Source organism: Cololabis saira, chromosome 22 (assembly GCF_033807715.1).
Source record: "Cololabis saira isolate AMF1-May2022 chromosome 22, fColSai1.1, whole genome shotgun sequence".
NCBI lineage: Eukaryota > Metazoa > Chordata > Actinopteri > Beloniformes > Belonidae > Cololabis > Cololabis saira.
In genome coordinates this window covers 27,999,715-28,020,449 of record NC_084608.1, presented here as the reverse complement: position 1 = coordinate 28,020,449, position 20,735 = coordinate 27,999,715, and the positions used below count along the sequence as shown (strand labels likewise).

The following is a 20,735-nucleotide window of genomic DNA, read 5'->3' as shown; positions in this document are numbered from 1 at the left end:
GAACTGTTTGCAATTATTTAGCAGTTCAGTTTAGTCTGCCTCAAAAAACCTCTGTTGTTGAATTAAAGATAAAAAAGTCCCCGGAATACCCAAACAAAAGAATCTAGTCGTTCAAATCTTCTCAAGCAACACCTTGCTGGGTTTGTGGCTGGTATTGGAAACTACAGGTAATTATTTATGTACTTGAAAACAATAAAAAGAAAATAATTTGACATTTTAATTAATATACCCATGATATAATGGTATTCTAGCATCAGTCAGTTCTGTAGATGGAGATTTTAAACTGTCAAGCATGGAATTTACCAAAAACCCAATATACATCTGAGCTCAGCAGATCGGTTTGCATAGCTTTCCGTAGAACCTGGAGAAGAAAAAAGAAAAACATGTATCCTGGATCTGCTAAAAGGAGAGAAAAATATCTAGCCATCTTTTTCAAAAGGCAATAGAAAATGTGTAGCCTCATTCAGATGTAAAGGCTAAAAGTTAAATATCAGCTTACAAGCATTTCTGAAGTTAAATAATTAACATGATCTATGTATTTCCTGGAATACTGCTGTTACTATGAAGTTGCCAGGCAACACGTGGAAACTTCATGAAAGCCATTGTGCTGCTTTAGTGGAGTTACTATTCAGTTTTCATTTACAGTAGTAGAACGTGCTGCTTTGCTGCAGTATTTTCCTGTCTGATCATGTTCGTGGCACATGCCAGCATGACTGATGGAGCCAGTCCCTCGGCCTAATCACCCTCCTGCAATCAACCTCACCTGCTCCTCTAAACCGTACCTAATCTCATAGTCAAGATTGTTGTTGTTGTTTCAACAGTTTGCTGTTTTTTACTTACATGTTAGTGATTATCGGCCATTAATTAGCCACTTGAGGTTATTGGCGGACTAAGTCAGGACACAGCGCCAATGCAAGACAATCAAAATCCCTTCTAAGTAACAATGTGTCAAAGATGAAGCAGTCATGCTTCTGGGTTTATGGTATTAGGTTTCCTGATGGTTTTTTTAGGACCCGAGCACTGAGAGTATCTGTAGGAATTGTTTTTCTTCTTTTTTGCATGCAAGCCAGGCCTGGCGAAAAATTTTATATTTAATGGTTTGCATTAATGGCCGTGGCCTAATGGCTCAACAGCGCCCCCTAGAAAACTTTGTGCCTCAAGCCCCACAATACGGTTTGACATACATGCACGAAAATCGGTACACACCTGTAGCATTTCGCAACTTAAAGAAAAGTCTCTTGGCGCCATGACCGAAATCGAACAGGAAGTTGTTTGAAATAATTGTGTAATTTTGGCGCAATTTATGCCATTTCTTCGGCCGTTAATGCGGCCCGAACCGTAAGGTGCACCCAGGTGTGTTATACATCAAAATGTGCGTCTCAATCCTACAACAATGCGCATTACTTTTCTCAGTCCAAAGCGTTACTGTGGCGACGATAGATGCCAAAAAGCGTGCCCCTCCTTCATCTGATTGGTCCATATTTGATCATTCTTATTTTCGGCAATAACTTTTGAATGGTTTGACATAAAGACTCGTGGGTGGTGTCATCGGACATGGTTTTGAATCCTTGACCATAATTGGTGCAAATTAGCCCCGCTCCTTCATCTGATTCGTTGATATCTGATAGTTCCTACTTTCTGCCATAACTTTTCAATGGTTTGACATAAAGAGTCATGGGTGGTGTCATCGGACTCGGTTTTGAGTCCTTGACTTTTATTGGTGAAAATTGCACGCGCGAGGGCTTGTTCATTGCTGCTTGCAGCTTTAATTTTATGATTATTACTTTTTCCCAGTTGTCCTCTTTTGTGAAGTCTTATTTCTCCTTTGTTAAGTTCAGGTTTTATTTCCTTCTCCTTTCTCTTGATTGCTCACACCTGTGTCTCATCACTCATTCAGCTGTGAGTATACCGTCTTATGTGCTTAACTTTGCCAGTGTTGCTATCCGCTGACATGTCAAGCATTTGGTTTTAGCTTTCAGACATATGGATCATCAACTCCTGAATCATAAAATAAGCCTAAAGTGAAGTCTGTCAACCTGCTTTTGCAGGGTCATGGGGGTCTGCTGAGCCTATCTCAGCTAATTTTCAGGTGAGAGGCAGGGGTTACACCCTGGACAGGTCGTCAGTCCATCACAGGACCACATATATACACACAAACCATGCACACTCACGCTCACACCTACGGGCAATTTATAATCATCAATTAACCTACTACACATGTTTTTGGACTGTGGGAGGAAGCCGGTGTAACCGGAGGGAACTCACGCAAGCACGGGGAGAACATGCAAACTCCACACAGAAAGACTCCCTTGAACCGGGAACCTTCTTGCTTTGAGGCAACAGTACTAACCACCAAGCCGCCGTCCTATATATATATATATATGTGTGTGTGTGTATATATATATGTGTGTGTGTATATGCACACAATGTCAACCAGCCCTGGACATTCAAAAAACATTCTGAGGACTTCATGAAGAAAAGTAACGTCAAGAGTTCATTTTGTAAAATGCTGTTTTCATTACAAGCCAAATAGAAATGACAAATGGACTGTATTTATACAGCACTTGTCGGGTCAGGCTGACCACTGAAAGAGCTTTTAAACGAGCCACATTCCCCCATCTGTACAACACTCTCATAGTCTATAAAGCTTTTCATTTTCTGACTAAGCAGTGCCTTTTCTCTCACAAAGACAAGTGCATCGGGGGCAAATAACTGTTGACTGTCTTGCTGTAGGTTACGTTGATGTATGGACTGCGAGACCAGAATCAAACCTCCAGGCTTAGAGTTGGCAGAGGACTGCTGTACCTCCTGAGCCTCAGCAACTCCAACATATTAGGATAACAGATATGTGTGACAAAATGTGTTTTGGGTGCATCATAACAAAAAGTGTTTGACAGGGATGACAACATGGTGATAAAAGCACAACTGTCTGGACCAAAGTCAAAATCAAAGTTCAGCTTAGGGCTGCACTCTGGAGTTTCCACAATGGAACATCATTTAATTGGTCCTTGAAGTTCAGTTGACGAGTGCTTTTAAAGCGCTCTCCTGAAATGTGCTCTCAGTTTTTATCACTTTCTGTTTTGCAGTTTCATTTTTAACTTCAAATTGCCCATAAGAGCTAAATGAGAGTGCAGAAGTCAGGAGTGTCACATCACAGCTGGAAGGTTTCCAGGTTACAATCCCACCTGGATTTGTATCTTCTCCCCCTACTTACATTGCCTGTATATATGGTAAATCGTCCAAACCTTGATTGGGGATTCTAAGTTGGCCGTGCAAATGCACAGTTGGTTGTCTCTAGTCCTATGATGGACTGGCAACCTGTCCAGGATGTGACCTACCTCTACGCAACAAAGTAAATATTTTTTTACACAAAATTCAAACAATACCTTTGCTTTTAACTTCCAGTTGGGAAAAATGATTCCCTGTTTTATTTATGAACTCTTGTAGTCCAGTATGTGCTGGTATGACTGAATTCAAGCTGTTAGACTTTACAACCAGCACTGTTCGCAGTAGATTGCACAAAATACACTCATACACAACAAATATAATCATGCAATTTAAACTATATATGCAATATTAGGTTCAATACACGCCTCAAACAATGTGATATATAATTCTTAAAATAGGTAGTTTACTTCTCTATTTCGAATATAGTTAAAATGAACAGTTTAATGTACAGTCTGTTCCTCCTTTCCTTTTTATACCGACTGTTTTTATTCTATCTTAATCTATCTTATTCTATCTTTCTGCTATGCCCTTTCTCTACCTTAAACTGTGCAAATGTCCCCTTGCTGGACGAATTAAGGTTATTCTATACAAAATATCCAATGTCCAACAGCAATAGTTCATGTTGTTGTAATCAACTTTTTTTTTTTTAAGTCATTATTGAGTTTTGGTGATAATATTTACATTAGTGCTATCAAGCGATTAATTAATTAAGATCTGGAATTAATTAATCTAATCAATCTCTTTTTTAATCTAACCTAAAAATTGCTGAGAAAAGTGGCTTTATAAAGTAATGTACATGTATTTATTTTTTTAACAGACTTTAGCAGATGCAGTCCTAGCAGTTTATGCGTTTATGTGGTAGCTAAACTTGAGCTGCTTTGGTGGTCAGCAAAGTCCTTTCCACAAAGAACACATATCACTCACCTCGCAAACAGAAAAAGTAAAGTATAAGATTAAAAAATAGATTAAGCGATTAAAAAACATTATGCGCTAAATATGCATGTAATTAATTAATCGTAATTAATTAATCGCAATTAACGCGATAATATGACACCCCAAATTTATATTTATCTTAAATCACTTATTAAGCAACAGGGTGATATGGATCAAATATGAAAGTTCTGAACAAAACTGATGCTTCTTAAAGAAGTGAAATAATCAAAATTTTGGATGTAAAGAACTGTATTACGCTAAATACTGGGGAGTGATAAATCGTGTTTATGTGATCCTGACATTTTTAAAACCTTTGTTTCCTCTGAAAAACATTATTCACCACAGTGATTGATTGTGATGAAGAGCCACATGACAAGCTACTAATTTGGTATATTCTGAGTCCACGTGGGAACCGACTGGAGTCTGAGGCAAAATATGTCAAACACATGGCCTACGTCTCGAAATGATATTGACAAGTTCTTTCCCAGCGTTTTGTTAACTTTGCTCAGTGCTGCAAACTTTGACTGAAGCCGTTTTTCTCAGATTAAATGAAAATAATCACCTGCAGTAGGTGAAGAGCAAACAATTGTCCAAATGTGTGCTGTAATAACCTTAATAGTGTGTCAACACGAGTCTATGGGGCTGTAGAGAAGATAACTGTCATGACATTTGCTGCCTAATAATCGTTTCTGCTTCCCACTCTTCTTTCTGTATACCGAGTATGATTGTTAATACCCACAGTACTATATTTGTATCGATGCCAGAACAAAGGAGATTATCCGTATGGATAAATCAGCAATGTTATCTGACACATAGAAGCTGCGAATGCATCTCACAAAAACACCTCTGGATGTATAAATCTGTAAAAGCAAATCTGATTAAACAATTAAGTACTTGGCATTATACAGACATCTTACAAAAATAAAAGTCTTGACAATCTCAAGTGCAGATGTAAATCTCTTCTTTTTTTTTCAGATGATCATTTAAGTAAAAGTGTGTTGTTCCTATTTGCTTGAGCTTTTGCTTCTGTGCAAAGAAACAAATCTTTGTACTCTGTTTTGAATATTTAAAGTTATGATTCATCTTTCCCGATTTGAACATGTTTCAGCATGAGTAAAACTCATGTGAAAATCATAGTTCATAGCCAGTGCATGCAGCAGGGGGTTGAACTGAACCAGCATGAAGTAAATAGTCCATCATTTACACGGGAGCCTGTATGTGTATAAAGCTAAGTGTTAGCATAATCAAGTGACATCACTGACTGAGCTTAAGAAATGCTTGCACATGTCAATTGAACCTACTTAGCCTTCAGACTAATGCCAAACTTTAAAAGTAGTATAAGTGAGATTGAAGGTTATTAAATGCCAGACTGATGCATTAGGATGAACTAAGTGTGTTAGCCAAAGCGCTTGACGTTAGCTCCCTGTCTCGACAGCATTCGGCTGAACAGAGAAAATCGTTTGCAGAGAAGCAGCTGTTTAGCTGGACATGGTTTTCCGACAGGGCGGGCAGCCGTCATTTACTGACTGTGAGAAACATGTAATTGACAATTTTGTGTGTGCTGTCACACCAGACCTTAATTTTCTCTCAGTGAAACGTATTCCAGGCTGATAACGTTGAAGTGCAGAAAGGGAAGACTGACAGCGCAGACGGACAGAGCAGCGTTTCTCTCTCGTTAGAGGTTAACGATTCTGCGACAGTTCTGCTACAATTTCACCATGGGAAATATTTACTCTAAACTGACCAGAATATCATTTTATTATTCTTTGCTGTGTGGCATGTGAAAGACGTGACGAAAGAAAGGGTTAATGAAAATTCATTTTTATCCGTTTAAATGCTTTGCTCCTGTTCGATTATTTCCATTCTGCCAACTCACTCCTTACTTTTTAAATTCCTGCTTGATTCTGTTCAGGGTCAAATGGGTCCATCACAGGGCGTAGGCTACATAACTATATCCACTCCATTGAACTCAGTTGAGTATATATGTCAATTTAATGTCTTTAGACTTGGAAGAGCATAGTGTCGGATTATGAAACCATTGCTTGACTTATGTTTAGTTTTTGCGTTCTCTAAGTTAATCCACATTACGACTTATTTACATGTCGTCCTCGCGCTGTACGACTGTCCCCCGTCCTCCTGGTGCATCTTCTTTGATTGATTGTCTGCTTCAGCGCACCGGTGACTGACTGCCTCTGCACGGTGTGCGAGTTCCACTCCCTCATCGTCCAACGCCCCATCATATTAGCCAATGCTAGCATTCCAGCATCTGTTCCTCGTGCTCCTCTCTCGTGGTCTGTCCTGTTATATTACTGCCTGGCTGCTAACTTAAACCGCATTCAGAGGCGGTATGGCCCACATGTGGCAAGATTTTTTATTTATTTTTTTTGAGCACTGTAAACACAATGCCTCCACCTAATGCCTCCACCTAGATAACTGATTTCCTCTGTCTAAACATAATCATGTACTAATTGGACCAACATATTTAAGTGTGGGGGGGAAAAAATAGCAGGTACCACAACAGCCAACAACCAGGATGTCATGGACTTCTCCATGTTTTATTGGCTCATTGCATGATTGACTTTGATCTGCTTAATCTTGGGTAAGACGTCAAAAATGATATGGACAGACTGTAGGATGTTGCCCTCTTGTGTTGTGGCTATGACCTCATGCGGGGAAGATGAGGGTTGTGTCATCAGTATGGGTTGAGGTGGACAAACTAAACCTGAAAATGAACTGCTCTGTGGTGATTTTTAATGGTTCTGAAAATTGGCAAAGGAGAACAGGATCCTGGTCATGATTCGGGAGAAAAGTTTAACTTTGGATGCCAATTTTAAAGTTTGATGCCAGGATAAAACTTTCTTTTACATTTTGATTTGTGTTGCCTTGTTGCATCAATACGTCAATTCGAGTTGCATTTTAATAGGTTAGATAATAGAGTCCTAGGATTTGAGGCACTCAGATTATTATATTAGGCAAGCTTTGCTCACAAGACAAGCGAGATGGTACCAGCATCGTACCACGTGGAACAGCCTATTTGCACCTACGATATTTCCACAATTTGCTTCAAAGGTTTCAGGTGTGAGCAAACATGGTTAGAGCTATCTAGTTGTGATGGGACCATTCAGAATGGATGTTAACACCAAGTGTAAACAGATTTATTTTTATTTTTATGTGAGTTTGCCCTTTTTGTTAGGATTTCTAACAAATGCATTTGTGCTGCATCTTGCTGGTTGCTCCTCACTTCTATGCCGCTTTGTATAAAAGCATCTGCTAAATGATTGACTGTGACCGACATGATGGTCTCAACAACCTTGGATTCCACTAGCCATTTTAGACACCAGAGAATTTCATTGTCAAATTATTTCAAAAGTGTTTAAAATGTAACTTCCATTCATCTCCAGATCCATTAAGTTGTACTGTTTATGATGCCTTTTCCTGTTCTACAGTGTGTTTAGTCCTGCAACACAGCACAAGAGGCTGATCTCTTGCAGAACCCAGAGGTCAGGTGGTGTTAACGCAAGCAGGCAGCCGTGCTTGTTATGCTACTATTATTCACCTGTGCATAATCAGGAAGACGTAATGTAGCCCAAAAATAACATGCCAGCGGCTCTGCGTGAACTCTGACCCTTTTATTCTGCCTCCATATCTTACAAACAGAACAATGAGGCTCAGTGAACTTACACAGTTGTGTCTTTAGAAAGAGCTATGAAAGGAAGATGATTTCAAAGACCTGACTAATGATAATTTGAAGACTGCAGATGAACAAGGTGGTGTGTGATTATACATTTTGATTTATTTTTAGGGCCCGAGCACTGACAGTGCGAGGGGCCCTATTGTATCTGTAGGAATTTTTATTTTTTATTTTTTTTTCGTTTTTTTTTTTTCGACGAAATGAGGGCCTTTTTGCCCCCCTAAACGTGCCCAAAAGTCACCAAATTTTGCACGCAAGCCAGGCCTGGCGAAAAATGTGATATTTAATGGTTTGCATTAATGGGCATGGCAAAATGGCTCAACAGCGCCCCCTGGAACACTTTGTGCCTCAAGCCCCACAATACGGTTTGACGTACATGCACCGAAACCGAACAGGAAGTCGGCCATTTTTGAATTAATCGTGTAATTTTGCCGCAATTTATTCCATTTCTTTGGCAGCTTCTTTGCCTGAACCGTAACGTGCACCCAGGTGTGCTATACATGAAAATGTGCCTCTCGGTCCTGCGACGATGCGCATTACTTTTTTCTCAGTCAAAAGCGTTACCGTGGCGACGATAGACGCCAAAAAGCGCACCCACCCTTCATCTGATTTGTCCATATGTGATAGTTCCTACTTTCTGCCATAACTTTTGAATGGTTTGACATAAAGAGTCGTGGGTGGTGTCATCTGACTAGGTATTGAGTACTTGACCTTCATTGGCATGAATTAGCCCTGCCCCTTCTTCTGATTGGTCGATATCTGATAGTTCCTACTTTCTGCCATAACGTTTGAATGGCTTGACAGAGAGAGTCGTGACTGGTGTCATCCGTTAAATGTCCAGGCCTGAAGAATCTACATACAAGTCATACAAGCTTCCACTGCAGCCTGAACGTGCACAAGGGTGCGAGGGCCCCGTTCAGCGCTGCTTGCAGCTTTAATCTTTGCTTGTTTTTGCAGCAACTGGGCTCAACATGTCTTCATTGAAAATCAAATGTCATATCAAATTTTTCTTTTAAAATAATTATAAAACATGTTTATTATTAATTTACATTTAACTTATACTCATTTTACAGTAATTTCATGTCGAAATAATCAAAAAATGTTTCAAACTGTAAAGGTCCCACAATTATGCAAATTTGATCCCTTTTTTTATTGATCACACACCACAATAATCCTTTTTTTATTTGACTGCAATTCAAAAGTTCTTCAAAACTACTTTATTTCTCTGTGCTCCAGTGAGCTCCCTTTTCAGCCTCCTAAACCAATCAATCATAGACAAGCGGAAGATGTTTCTTTTTTAACTGCATCACATCCAAGGCAGGCAGGCTGAGCCCTCATGGGGATAAATGGAGGACTAACCTGCATATGCAATTAGTGCTTGCGTAAGCAGGAAAGTGCTGTGTTTTTTTGTTGTTTCTTTTATAATCGTGGAAAGTTCTTTCAAAACTTTAATTTTTTTAATCAATCATGAACCTCTTACAATGATAGCTGGACTACTATATTAATTTAGTCAGTTCCAGAGAATATTTAACCTTTTGGAAATCAGGAAAAGTTAAATATGTGCCCTTTCTTACGATCAAATATTTTTACCATAAATGTATCACTTCATGTTTTATGGTTTAGTTACTTTTTTACTCTTTAATGTATCAAGGATTTAAATAACCATGTCATATTTAAAATATGTGAAAGACATGGACTCTTTCTATGCAGGAGCAGCTTCTGCATATCAAGATTTTTTTTTCTTCCTTTTGTTTTTAGCAGTTGAAATCTCTAAGAATGCGTAGATATTTTAGTGTCTTTAGCTAGAAATAACATTCATATTTGCTTTTTCTAAGACAGTGTCTTATGTCACCACTAGAAAGCATATTGCTCTCCGAAGCTGGTCAGTCTACCTTTTGATACAATTTCCCAGCAGAGATGATGTTATCAAACCGGCTAATCCAGGAAGAAGACACGGGTAAAACTGTACGCCTCGTCTCCTGCTGAGGATTTGGGTCAAGTCCTGGACCGTCCTTTTCACGTATTGCTTCACCATATGTGCCTGTCAAAAGCCATTATCACCTTCTGTCCTTAAATGATCCTCTCTGTTCAAGACCAGCGGAGGTAATCTGCTACTAGTGTAGCAGGCTGGCAAACCGGGGTCAAAATAGATTTACTCCTGCAAGTGCGTGCGTGTTTCTGTTCTCTTAATCCTTCTGCTACTTTCCCATGACGGCGTCTCTGCAGTTGAAGCTTAATGGGATCCAGGTACATGTGTATACGAGGGGGTGTAAACAAGCTAATGCACCACGAGACAGCTGCTGGAGCAGCCTCATCTCCCCGGCGGGGTGCTCCAATGTGGCAGCAAGCCAGCAAAACTGCTTTAAAAGCTAGGTTTGGCATACGGAAGACAACATGCAAGTCCAACTCCCTCTCTGTGCATGTTTTCCATTGACCACTGGGGGTCTTTGTCCTAATTTTATAGAAGTGGGTGGTTTGCCGGTGGCGAAAAAACAACAGCACACTTGTATGAATTAATATGTGTGGGTGGAAAAAGCTCTGTGTGGAGATTGCAGCCGGCTGGGCCTTAGATCACATCCCTATCCTCTGCACGCCCCACGCCCAATTACAATGCAGACAGGATGCCGAGTCAGCGCCGGCAAAGAAGGCCATCTGATCAGTCCAAGAACGCACTGCTCATGAGATAATAAAAAGGAGATCACTGGACACTAAACATTCTTCACAGTCAAAATACTGATCTCTTTCAGATTATTTGCAATACTTCATGAGAGGGCTTAGTTATTGTACAAGAAAATCAGCATTGTTTCAGCCTTGCCCCACCGCAGTGGAAGACTCCCATCAATTCCCACCTGCCTCTACCCCTTGATGTTAATTCAAATGTTCAGGAATGTATTTGCTTATTTCAGCACAGACTTTATGTTTTGCACGGCTAGCACAACCTCGCATGGATAAATGGTTGCTGCAGATGGCAATGAACGCATTCTTAAAAGAGAGTTTTGTGTTGATGTTAACCGACAGCAGCAGCAGCAGCAGCAGAAGAGGAGCCAAGCATCCTAGACCGATGACACATCAGCACCTACAGGAAACACAACTTTGTGCGATAAAGACAGGTTATGTAAAAGGGTTATGTAAAAGTTATAACTCTGGTACCTAAGCTTATAAACATTTAATAGAGTCTAGAAGAGGCCTTTCAAACAAAAGATGGACCTTGAAATACGGAGCACTACCTGCTTTCTAAAGGCAGGAAACAATGACTTTGTGAGGACATCTCTATGAATGTCTCCTTTTAAAGCCCAGAGGATTTACGTATGGTCCACAAAGGGATCTGATAATGTAGCAGGTGCATGAGTGCGGTTGTTTTTGGCTTTTATGTTGTCAGATATGCTGCAATAAAAACAGTATGTTCACTGCAAGAAGACTTCTGAAGCATGACGCATCCATCATTTCAGGAGATCAACGAGTCATCACTCCAGTTTATGGTTCAGGTTATGATACTTGCGAGTAAATGGGTGCTGATTCGGAAACATTCTTTGTCAAGCATGCAGCGATACCACACCTGTTTTGGGGTCGACAGAGAAATATGGCTGTCCTTGTAGGATACTGTAGACTATTTTGGCGCTGTTCCCATAGGTGGGGTCGTCGGCATCATTGGCTGTGACTTGCAACACAGAGGTGCCTGAAAAACAAATGAACACAGCAAGAATGATTTCCTTGATAGCTGCTTTCTCTGTAAGAGGCATTCAAATTTACGGCAAGCACACTGATGTACAATTGTGCAGTGTCTTTACGTCGGATATCTCCTAGCAACCATGCCTGGTACACTTAGATGCAAGGAGGAATGCTGTGCACAGAATCTCAATGTGAGATCCAGGGATGGACATGGAGGGAAAACTGAAATGCTGGACAAATGTTTGGAGCTGTGAGAAGAGTTACTTTATTTAAAAAAAATGCTAAGTTAATAAGCAAGCGTGTTGATACACATAATCAATTTCTCATGCTATGGTTAATAGGTTCTGAAAGAAAGTATTGATCTTAGTTTTATTATTCAGCTTCTTATGTAAACCTGAATTTCTGTTCTTAGATTGCATCTGCATTTGGGTTCAAACCTTATTCCCCATCTCAGGTCACAAGTAGGACAAATTCCCCTGAAAAACAAATATGTGTGTGCATGCTACGTTACCTGGTTACATTATATAAGCACAATATAAGTCACACGAGTGGAAACAAAAACCCAGCTGATGCATAAAAGCTGGAGTTGTGCTACATGCAAGGACAGCTTCTATCCTGAGACGGGATGTATTACAGTAACTGGACTTTGTTTGAAACTGCTTAAGATGACAAAAACAAATACAGATGATTTGAAAACTTAAACTGATGCTCACTCTTGTTCAGCAATTCATTGTAAAAGCTGATGTTCAATTTAACACTTCAAGTGTTGCTCAAATGGTATTACAGGCTTCGTTGACCCATAATAATTGCATGATGAGTGCATCATAATTGCAGGACGGGATTATTAAATATGCTGGTGTACATAAGAGCATTGTTGTATGAATGTAGATATGGGCGTCTTTTGGGCGTTAGCTTTGTTGTAGTCTTTTGGAAATTAAACACTTTGGGAAAACTCCACTGAATCTTCCCAGATATGATTTCTCTTTCCTTGGAGACGAGGTGGAGCCGAGTGTGATGTCAGCTATAATGAAGCGTGTTCCTCACAGCAGGCTTGAGCACTCTGAGATACTGTCAGCCTTGCACTGACAAGCTCTACAGGAATTATTTGGACTTTGTTCGATTCTACAGCAGATACTACTAGTACTGTATATGATTTAACTGATGCTAATGACACATGAGGAAACAGTTTGACCTTGTGTGATTAATATTTCCCTCTATAGCCTAATCAATTATGAATCTTAGCAGGAATAGCAACTTTGGTTTGTGTTTGTGTGTGGTTGAAACTGGAGTATCATACTCATGTTGCATATATTTATTGAGTGTTAATGTGCTCATACTCTCTGGAAAAACTGATCAGTGCTTGGCTTTGTTTGCAATACACTTTCAGTTCAAGCATTTAAGAACTAGATGTGTTTAACACACTGTTCTAAAAGCTATTGAAGTGACGACATTAAAAGGTCTGAATGTTCTCATTAAACTTAAGCATCTGTGTGTCTACATTCCCCCAATATTATTGTAAAATAATAATACAATTTACAAGGAAACCAACACTGCTGGGAATCTTCAAAGATAATTACATTATTCTGTGTTTACCACATTACTTATGATGTCAAAACTCATTAAACAACCTTGAATCTCTTAAAGTCATTAATCTCATCCTCCTTGGAGCCGTCCTTTACTGGCTCCAGCCATGTTTGAACCAAAAGGGCAACGTTCCTCCCAGGATGAGTCCCATGGAGAAGAAAGAAGCTGCAATTCCACCGTTGGCCACTAGGGGAGGACTCAGAAGTGAGTCAGCCTCCACTGAGCCTCATGTCAAAATCATGGCAGCAGAAATAGCAGACATATTTACAGCCTGGTTTGAAAAACCAGCAACAAATCGATGATTGTTAATTATAATTAGGGGCTACTTATTCAGGGTTGATTGACTTGGGACAAGGTAATGAGCCCTTACATGGCCTGTGATCATGTGATCAAGATCAGGTTAAATGTCCAGGATGTTTACTATTTACCATTTAATCTGGAGACCGCGACTGTATCTTGACGTGGGTTCAGTCTGAGATTAAGGTCTACTCAAAAATGACCCTTTTCTAGAAAACCACTCTGGATTAGATGCAAATTCAAATATGCACCTGATTTAGCAACAAAGTGATCATTCTTTCAGAGGATTTTTACAGTTTCATTTGTCACCTACTTTAACTTTCAATCCATCCGTCTCTCCTGATCTCAGGGGATCTAGTGCCACAAAAAAGAATTCACTTTTAAAAGTTAAAGGTTGGTCTGTGAAACAGATAACAGGTTTTCTTCTTTTCTTTGCATGAGTCAAAGCCATTTCCGTCAATTTTCATCTGATTTGAACAAGAAAAAAATCAAACAAAACTCTGCATAGGAGTCAAGTATCAGCAAGACTTCATCAGTGAAAGTAAAATCTCATCTGGCCGAGATAAAACATGTCATTAGGAAGGAGCTGTTTTATTGGAAAGGTCTGCCATCATGAAATCAAAACCAAATGTCTGAATGAAATGTGGAAGCAGGAACTTGAAAGACAACCTTTTTTATGATGGGTGCCGGAAGGTAAAATAAAAATGTACTTTTTTTTTTCCACTCAAGCCTTGATGTTTTCCTTGTGTGTGTATAACAGACAGATATTATTTTGTGTAGTTCTTTTCAACAGTACTTCCAAAACATGCATTTAATTACTACTAACCTAAACAAGCTCCCACAAATGCATCTGGGTTTCAATTATTTCTTTCTTTTTTTTTTATTTTCTGAGAAGGTAAATGTTCGAAAAAACTCTTGCAAGTTTTCACATTTTCACATTTAAAGGTAGCTCATTTGGGAAAGGTAACGTCCCTTCCACGCCGAATCAAAACCCATGATTGTACCAGCGAGCAGGAAGGACGGGGCAGCTGGACGACCTGGCTTGTGCCCAGCTAATCAATTAAGACAGGAAAAAGAACAGCACAACCAATTAGCCGCCACACAGCCCCCTTCTTATACTCAGGAGCCTCAGTATTGACAAATGTTGAAGGGATTAACGCTCTCAAGTGTGAGGACAGTTGATTGTTACGGCCGATTTGACGCTGCGGACGCCCAACCCGAGAGGAAATACTTTAATGGACATGAGCAAAAGAGGAGGTGGGCAAAAAAAAACAAAAAAAAAACGGATAATCATTTTCCCCTTCACAGTTCTTGATCTCTTCTCTTGGTCAATGTTGATTGATTCTCGTTGAGCAACCTGTAATAAAGTTTGCAGCAAAACTTTAACTTAACTAGTCTCGTTAGGCCAAAATGGAAAACGACAATAAAGACATTGGTCCTGCAAGAATATTTGCATTACATTCACTAAGATTTGAAGATCAAATAATCAACATCATCTGCTGTTGTTCAATGATATCAAAAAATCGTTTCCTTCCCGAGAAGCCAAACATTGATCTCACTGAAGTTGAACCTCAAGGTGTAGAATTCATTATGTGGCAATTATGCAACGTACAAGCGACATAGTTGAGTTCAAAACAAGTGCACTAATGAGGTAAAGTGTGTGTGTATGTGTGTGTGTGCGCGTGCGTGCGTGCGTGCGTGCGTGCGTGCGTGCGTGCGTGCGTGCGTGCGTGCGTGCGTGTGTGTGTGTGTGTCGGTGCCAGTCCTGTCTTTTCATTAATATGCACAAATGCAACCTGGGAGATATTAACTGTTTCTTTTTTTCCTTTAAAGAAAGTCTTTTCAAGTCTAACGAGGACTGCATATTTAATCCTTCCCCATCTCTTCAGAGGTTTGTTCAAGCTGTTTGTTTTAAGCCCAAAATATGTCTTCTCCTTCTCAGGTGGTGATTTTGTACAGACAGAAATAGACGAGAGGTTTGCAACAAACTGTCACTGCCACAGGACTGCTATCCGATAATATATCTTGAAGGAAAATCACTCTGACGGCAGTCGGGTCGCTGTTAGGACAACCTACACATCCTTTTAAGCTACTGCGCCGTGAGGCAGGATCCGCTGGACTCGGGAAAAGTGCGGCCTTTGTTCATCTGAGCTAAAAACAGAACGAGAGAACAAAGAAATAAAACATAGATGTTTGTCACGTGATGTCGGGCACGCCAGGAGTAGCTGTCTCAGCGGAGGTGGGTGGAGGCTTTACGCTCCTTTGTGATGTAAAGGACTCCACAGTCCAGATGGCGGGAATTGCTTTCGAGACACTATTGAGTGCTTTATGAAGTCCAGCCCATCTGGGAAGGAAACCATCACAGCAACCAGAGGAAAAAAAAAACTGGAAAAAGAGGACTTGGCTGGCTTAAGAAGATCAAACATACAGCAGGACATTATTTCAGAGGTCAAGCCAGAATTCAGCACAGGGTAATAAATGTTTGATTGCACTTCTTCATACTAATACTATCTCTTTCGCTGCGGCATTTAGCTATGAGTCTTTTCAGATCACACGCTGAGCGGAAAGTCAAAGGTCTCCGCATTGATATTTCTTCTGTTTACCTCAGGCAAAAATGGGATTATAGGCACGACTAATATCTAAGAAAGCAAGAAATACAGCACCCGAGTTTCAAATTATTCAAGAAAAGTCCTACCCCTGCTGACAACCACTTGAAGGCACCGTTAAAGCGCTACTCACCCACGTCAGACATCTCGGGCACCAGAGCTACAAAGGGTCCATCTGGAAATTTAGGCGCGTTGTCATTGATGTCTTGCACTTTGATGATGAATTCCGACTTTGGTTCCAGGGCCTCCTCTGTGTAGCGGTCCAAGGCTTGTGCATGCAGGACATAATGTGTTTTCCGTTCCCGATCCAGGCTCTTAGTAGCGTGAATATCTCCTGTCACTTCGTCGATGATGAATATAGTCCCAGCTCCTTCTCCGCTCAGAATATACCTGACAGATCCATCGCCTTTATCCGAGTTTGAGTGAAGCTGCAGGAGAAACCAGACAGAGGGTGTAAGAAAACAGAGAACAGAAGGCTGCCGACACCTCTTCTCATGGCTGATTTGTTTCAAGGTTTCAAATCTACAATAAACACAGTGCACTGCTGTAAAGAATAGCTACGTGTGAAAGATATAAAGAGGCACATCGATTTAGTATCTCAGTAATAACGCTGTAATGTCATCTTAAAAATCAATCTAATGTAATCATAAGACCGAGACAATCATTAAATTCCTCACATCTTGCATTAATAAACACACCGAAGATTGAGCCACATGAGCCATGGGGATGGGAAGTGTGGTGGTCATTTCTCCCTTTTGATTACTGAATTAATCAACCAAAGAGATCCATCTCAGGTCCATATGGGGGTATGAGGCTGGGCTGCATTTGTATCCTCTTCGTAAGAACACAGATCACTCAAGCCGGTTTTTGTAATGAAGAGCATGATAGACACATGCATCGCACCAACCAATCAACTTTAAAGCCACTCCATAGAGCAATGCCACTTCTGACCGGAAAGTGGCAAATAGATCTAGATAGATAGATCTTAGTGTTAACAAACGAGGGTGTTGACAGTCCAGCACATCTTCTGAAACCACTCTGTACTACTGGAGTTACACTTCACTTAGTTGTGTTTTATGTGCAGCCTGGCCAACCATACTAATTATTTGATTGGTTCCCCTTCATTTGAATCTGATTTCCAGAATAACAGGCACTCCCTGCCCCTAGGAGGCCGTTGTGTAGCAATACGACCAATCTGAGTAACGAGTCGAGTAACAAGAGCAGAGCGGGACAACCGGGACAGCAACAACCACATAGGAAGCCATCTTGGTTATTTGAATAGTGGCTTTTGGACACTTGAATGAATGAATGAATGAATGAATGAATGAATGAATGAATGAATGAATGAATGAATGAATGAATGAATGAATGAATTCATCTTTTATTTCAGCTTGTACACACTTTTTTACAAAACAAGATGAAAAGGTAAAATAAACATTTCTTTTGCCGAAAAGCTGTAGGCTGAAGCCGTAGATTATAGTGCCTACCCTTTTTATCTTATGATCAGCTTAAATCTGAGACATTAACTTTACTCCGTGGAAACAAACAATACATAAAGAAGACATAAGTAAGACAAAATATAAAATTACGTTTCACATTCTAGAATGTTTTTGATAATATACTTTATAATTATAGTGTTTTATATTTATTTACAGTATTTTCTTTAAACATTTCCTTAAACTTGAAGATAGAACTGCACATTTTTAGGTTGTTGTCACAACTATTCCAAATTTCTCTAGCCTTAATTGATGTACATCTCTTTTTAATATTGTTTCTAATATAATATATATATAATATAATATATATATATAATATAATATAATATTAGTTCTTGCTGTAGTCATCTCAAACATAAGTTTCCCCCTCAGGTCATAGCGGGTTTCTGCTCGGCTATATCATGGACTTTTAGAGTATTATATTTAATAAAGAGATTATTTGTTGGTTTATAATAGTCAGATCTATATCCTTAAAGCTATTTTCTGTAACAGGAAAATAGAAAATCTGCCTGTTCCAGAGTGACTGGATGGGTACTTTCGCTACTGGTGGAAAAGCCTTAACAAGAAGGGTGCCAAACCCATTTCACAAGAAAGTGAATGATGATGACTGGACACAGAGGCTGATGTATGGCCTTCTTTTTATATACTGCCCCCATGTGGTCAGAAGATATACAGATGCATAGAGTGGCTTTAAGACAATAAAGGACAATTGCACTTAAAGGGGACCTATTATGAAAAACATGTTTTCTCTTGCTTTAACATATATAAAGTGGTCTCCCCTCAGCCTGCCAACTCAGAGAAGGAGGAAAGTAACCAAATTCTGCAGTGTCTGTACAGCCGCCCGGAAGATCCAGTGTGATGTGGATCTACGAGCCGTTCAGATTCTGCTCCCATCGTTACATAACAAGGGGCGCGATTTACATCGGTTGGCCTCCGATGCGTGAAACCACGTCCACAACTAACTCCACCGGCTGGAGCTTCCGCCATTTTTCCGTAGTGGTGTATCGCGTCATTCAGGCAGCCAATCAGCACAGAGCCTCATTATCATAGCCCCGCCCACTCAGAATCCCGCATAGATAATGAGGTTAGAGAATAGGAAGATTAAGACATGGCTCAGAGGCTGAATGTCTCATTTATTTAGCAAAAACAATCAAAAGCTTGTTTTTAAGACATTCAAGGTCTGTTTAAAATAGGTATTAGATACCATAATAGGTCCCCTTTAAATAAACATGTTGAACAAGAGGATGGAGTTTTCTACTGAAAACCGAGATGAGCCCCCAGCTGCATTGATTCCAGCATTTGAGAATTCAGGTTATAGCAACATTACATAACAACATTAATGCACAGAGACAAGTGCAGACATGCAGTTGCTGAGATATAGTCATTTTAATTTAAGCATGTCATTTTTAAGAAGGAATCTCAAAGGCAGGCATATTTGGATAAAGTGATACAAGTCCAAAGCTTTGGACTGCACTTCTCTCCAACGGTGGTCTTTCGGCTCGACTCCACTCTCAGAAAACGCCAATATCTAACTCAGACATCACATTATTCAATATTCCTCTTGCAGGCTTAACTATACTCAAGCGTCCCTGAAGAAATGCATCTTTGGAGATTAAAGGTTTGGAGGAAATCCTTACAAGATGGTTAAAGATGGAAGAGCCTTGCCTTTTTTCTGATCGGAACTCAGAGAACTAAGTGGGAACCAACCCATTGGTTCAGTCATAATTGATACCAAGAGGATTAAGACTTTCATGCCAATAACTCAGCTGGGTTACAGTTTGAATATGTATAAATACATTTCACAATGCGCCCAACTTCATCATTTTAAACAATTTCATTTCTACACATGAATAAAACATTTTAGGAAACACATTTTTGGGGCTTTTTTTCTCTTCTTTCCCAGGGGAAATGTCACAGTTGAGTATTACAGAAAAGTCCATTTTTGAAGTTTGTGAATTCTTAGCTGCATACTGGTGGCATTTTTCTATTTCATATTTGTAGATGCTCCAGCTATGAGCCATGAAAACAACTTTGAATTCCAAAGCACACCACAGTCTCGTTTCAAACAAGATTTATTCAAGTCGCTGGAGAACTTCAGATACACATTTTTGCATTGAATAAATAAATCATACTGAGTTTGGAGATAATGAGTTTCTCTTTCTCCTACAATAGTTTACATTCAGACAAAAAGCATAGATAACATGATAGCCACGTCTATGTGAGTACTGAAAGTTTTTACCAATATCCAAGATGTAGAGTGAAAGAAAATAACAAAATAAAAACAATGATTCAAAATGTTATGCTTCGACATTTTGTATCTACGTTAAATGGCTTCAATTTTGAAGTAATAAATCAGCGTTACAGCCGTAGCTGACTCATTTACTGAGCCAGAGATGAGTCTACAGGTGTAACATTTGCACTGGGGGTAGAAGAGGCAGAGCTTTCCAAGCCGAAGATGACACAGACTTTTTACTTTTTACGTGACATTTGGCCTTGAAAGGGACAGACTTCTCCCAAACTGGTGTAGGCTACTTTTAAAAGAGCATTTGGGGAATTGGTTTGATATGAGGGTATATGTTCTCTCCTCTGAGCATCCAGTGATGCAGCTGCAGCTATTTCTACACAAGGAAAATGTACATGTCACAACATGTACATAAGAACATATTTGATTTATTTGAATCTTTACTTAGTCTATTAGGCTCAGTGTAGTAATCACTTTAAGTAACTATGCTAAGATGAGCTGGTGGTGTATAGACCATTTGATCAAACTCTGGAGTTGATGACAAAGAAACTCAAAATGCTTGAGTATTCCTTTAAGATCAGGGGGATGCATGGACATAATCAAAAGCATTTGGCTACAAAGAAGTAGAATACTCAGCACCGAGAAGTGCATAGTCTAAATTTGTATCACCACAACCCATCAAGGGGAATGCGTGCTGAGGCAATGAGGCTCTCAAAGAAACATTACAGCTGAATTACTACGAAGCGTGCCATGCCGTTGCATCTGTACGGGCAAAAGCACTTAAAACTGATGGAACATAACAAGCACCTGATATTAGGTCTGCTGGCTATAACACGGCAAAGTGGGATTCATCAAGGTTCAGATATAAATTGAATTTATGAGTCATAAACATTATCATGCCTTATTTTTGTAGCTTATGTGATAGTGTTTTTCAAATGAGCGCAATGTTAATAACTCACCTCACAGCTACAACTCTGTGTTGGGAAGTA

The 20,735-nt window shown here is 39.7% G+C and overlaps 1 protein-coding gene across 2 annotated transcripts in view; it reads right to left on the bottom strand.

Moving 5' to 3' along the window:
- The window catches only part of LOC133423643 (cadherin-18), a 161,468-nt gene that overhangs the window by 80,181 nt on the left and 60,552 nt on the right, over positions 1–20,735 (bottom strand). For both annotated transcript variants that reach the window (XM_061713908.1, XM_061713910.1), the window contains exons 3-4: positions 16,142–16,436; positions 11,409–11,528 (exon numbers count right to left, since the gene is read on the bottom strand). In XM_061713908.1, coding sequence (XP_061569892.1) covers positions 11,409–11,528; positions 16,142–16,436 — 415 coding nt within the window. The remainder of the gene's footprint in view (positions 1–11,408; positions 11,529–16,141; positions 16,437–20,735) is intronic.